Source organism: Vicia villosa, linkage group LG3 (genome assembly GCF_029867415.1).
Source record: "Vicia villosa cultivar HV-30 ecotype Madison, WI linkage group LG3, Vvil1.0, whole genome shotgun sequence".
Lineage (NCBI taxonomy): Eukaryota > Viridiplantae > Streptophyta > Magnoliopsida > Fabales > Fabaceae > Vicia > Vicia villosa.
The window spans coordinates 55,401,339-55,404,138 of record NC_081182.1 but is presented as its reverse complement, the minus strand read 5'-3'; the positions used below and the strand labels follow the sequence as shown (position 1 = coordinate 55,404,138).

Sequence of the window (2,800 nt, the reverse complement as noted above, 5' to 3'; positions counted from 1 at the left end):
ACGAAACCTCAAACACAAGATGGGAAAGAAGTCATCTCATCTAGATTCCATCACAGTACATTTCATTTTATTTTCCTGCGCACTTAACGCTCATGCATGTGTTATCGTCAGACCATTTAGTGTACATCTTTTTTCTTCTTTGTCAACATTAATTATCATAAACAATTTTATAATTCTCACAATTAATTCCCATACTATCCCTCATCCATCACATTGTAATGTTAGATACTCCATCATTAATCTTTCATGTAGTTTTCACTCTTGGATCACCGCACAAAAATTAATGCAAATTGTTACATTTTACAAATTTCACACCATATATTTACATCTTCCTGAAGAAGAAAAATTAAACAAAAATGCATTTTTTTTTATGTTGCAACTGTTGGATTGCAGAGGGAAATAAATTTCACCACAAGAAAATGGAACAGAAATATTGGTGAAGCTATGGTCTATAATAAATGATGTTAGTGTAATATTTGTGAAAGTAGAAACCTACCTCAACGACCATAGCAGAAACTATAGTAATAATGAGGTCAAATTCACTATGGTAGGGTCTACTTTCTGTAAACCCCAAACACTATACACACTACATATTCAAGTGTCGGTACACAGTTTATTTGTAATTACCATAATTACCATAATTTCTAAAACACTTACATGTATAATTACCATAATTAAGAAGAATGGAATAAGGGTATGTAAGATCAACTACAATACAGGTAGGTCAAATTTTTGTCACAGTAAAATCGTTGTTAAATAAATCTTTCTTACAGATTTGTCATGGTTAAATCGTGATTAAAAAATAAAGACGGTTTTGAATTTTGATATCTGTAAAACTTATAATTTGCTTATCAATAATGATTACCTTAAAATCATGCAAATCTTGGGTCATGTGAACCAAATAGTGATTTATTTAATGAGGCATAAATTTCCATTTTGTTCCCTATATATAGTATAAACTGTCTTAACATTTCTTCATAAACAAAAGCATACTCTACCTTCACTGTTTCTTCAGATTGAGGGTAGTTCAAGAAGTTATGGCAATTCCACTCACATTCATTCTACTCTTATTACTACTTCTTCTAGTACCTTCTTTCATTCAATCTTCTCCCATTCAAGATCCTGAATTAGTAGTCCAACAAGTACAAAAGTAAGTATATATATACATTTTTCAATAATTAACATAGCATAGCATGTTCTTTAATATTACATTTTGGTTTTTATTGTAGGAGTATTAATGATTCAAGGAGAAACTTAGCATTTCTTTCTTGTGGAAGTGGCAATCCAATTGATGATTGTTGGAGATGTGACAAAAACTGGGAAACGAATCGCAAAAGTTTAGCAGATTGTGCCATTGGTTTTGGCAAACATGCAATTGGAGGAAGAGATGGTAAAATATATGTAGTAACAGACCCTGGTGATCACCCTGTGAAACCAAAGCCAGGAACATTACGCTACGGCGTTATTCAAGAAGAACCGTTATGGATAATCTTCAAACGCGACATGGTGATTAAGCTTAAGCAAGAGCTAATGATGAACTCGTTCAAGACCATTGATGGAAGAGGAACAAATGTGCACATTGCTGGTGGACCTTGTATAACTATACAATTCGTGACGAATATTATCGTTCATGGGATCAATGTGCATGATTGTAAGAGAGGTGGGAATACTTATGTGAGAGATTCACCTACACATTATGGTTTTAGAACACTTTCTGATGGGGATGGGATTTCGATTTTCGGTGGGAGTCATATCTGGGTTGATCATTGTTCTCTTTCGAATTGTCGCGATGGATTGATTGATGTTATTCATGGATCTACTGCTATTACTATTTCTAATAATTTTATGACTCATCATAATAAGGTTATGCTTTTGGGTCATAGTGATAGTTTCACTAGAGATAAGAATATGCAAGTTACTATTGCTTTTAACCATTTTGGTGAAGGACTAGTTCAGAGAATGCCAAGGTAACATAATATAACATTACATGACATATTCTCTTGAATTATGTTATAGTACTAGATTGAATTTCTCTTTTTTTTTTTAATATGTTTGTTGGATTTGTAGATGTAGACATGGATATTTTCATGTGGTGAACAATGATTATACACATTGGAGAATGTATGCTATAGGTGGAAGTGCTAATCCAACTATCAATAGTCAAGGGAATAGATTTCTTGCTTCCAATGACAATACCTTCAAAGAGGTTAGTTAGATCCATGGACTAATAGTCTTTTTTTAGAATCGTCTCGAGTTTTCTGAGGTCATGTGTAGGTTAATCGCAGTTTAATCCTGAAAAACAAATAGAGACCTTATTTAATCATATTTAACCACAGTTTAACCGGGCTAATTTTGGACCATGTTCAGGTGACGAAGCGTGAGAATGCGGGACAAAGCCAATGGAAGAATTGGAATTGGAGATCAAGTGGAGATTTGATGTTAAATGGTGCATTCTTTAGGGCATCAGGAGCAGGTTCATCATCAAGCTATGCAAGAGCATCAAGTTTAGCAGCAAAACCATCTTCTGTAGTTGCTTCCATCACTGCAGCAGCTGGAACATTAAACTGCAAAAAGGGTTCACGTTGCTGAATTTAAAAAGCCTATTACTTTAGAAATAAAGGCAAGAAATGATCATGAATATGCCAATTTGTTGTAAATTGAAGTTTATAGACATTTTGCTTTGTAACTACAACCTTAGCTTGTGTCTGAAACAATCCACTTAGGTTGATAGACACATGTGATAGAGTTGATATAATTATATGTTTAATGAAAAAACCAGAAATGTTGATTTTTCTGTTGC

General features: G+C 33.4%; 1 protein-coding gene across 1 annotated transcript; it reads left to right on the top strand.

Annotated features, from left to right (window-relative positions):
• The first annotated feature begins 985 nt into the window (after positions 1 to 985).
• LOC131655792 (probable pectate lyase 5) lies at positions 986 to 2,800 on the top strand. Its single transcript, XM_058925599.1, has 4 exons — positions 986 to 1,150; positions 1,230 to 1,967; positions 2,068 to 2,206; positions 2,368 to 2,800. Exons 1-4 carry the CDS (start codon positions 1,038 to 1,040, stop codon positions 2,587 to 2,589), a joined length of 1,212 nt encoding a protein of 403 aa, XP_058781582.1. The 5' UTR covers positions 986 to 1,037; the 3' UTR covers positions 2,590 to 2,800.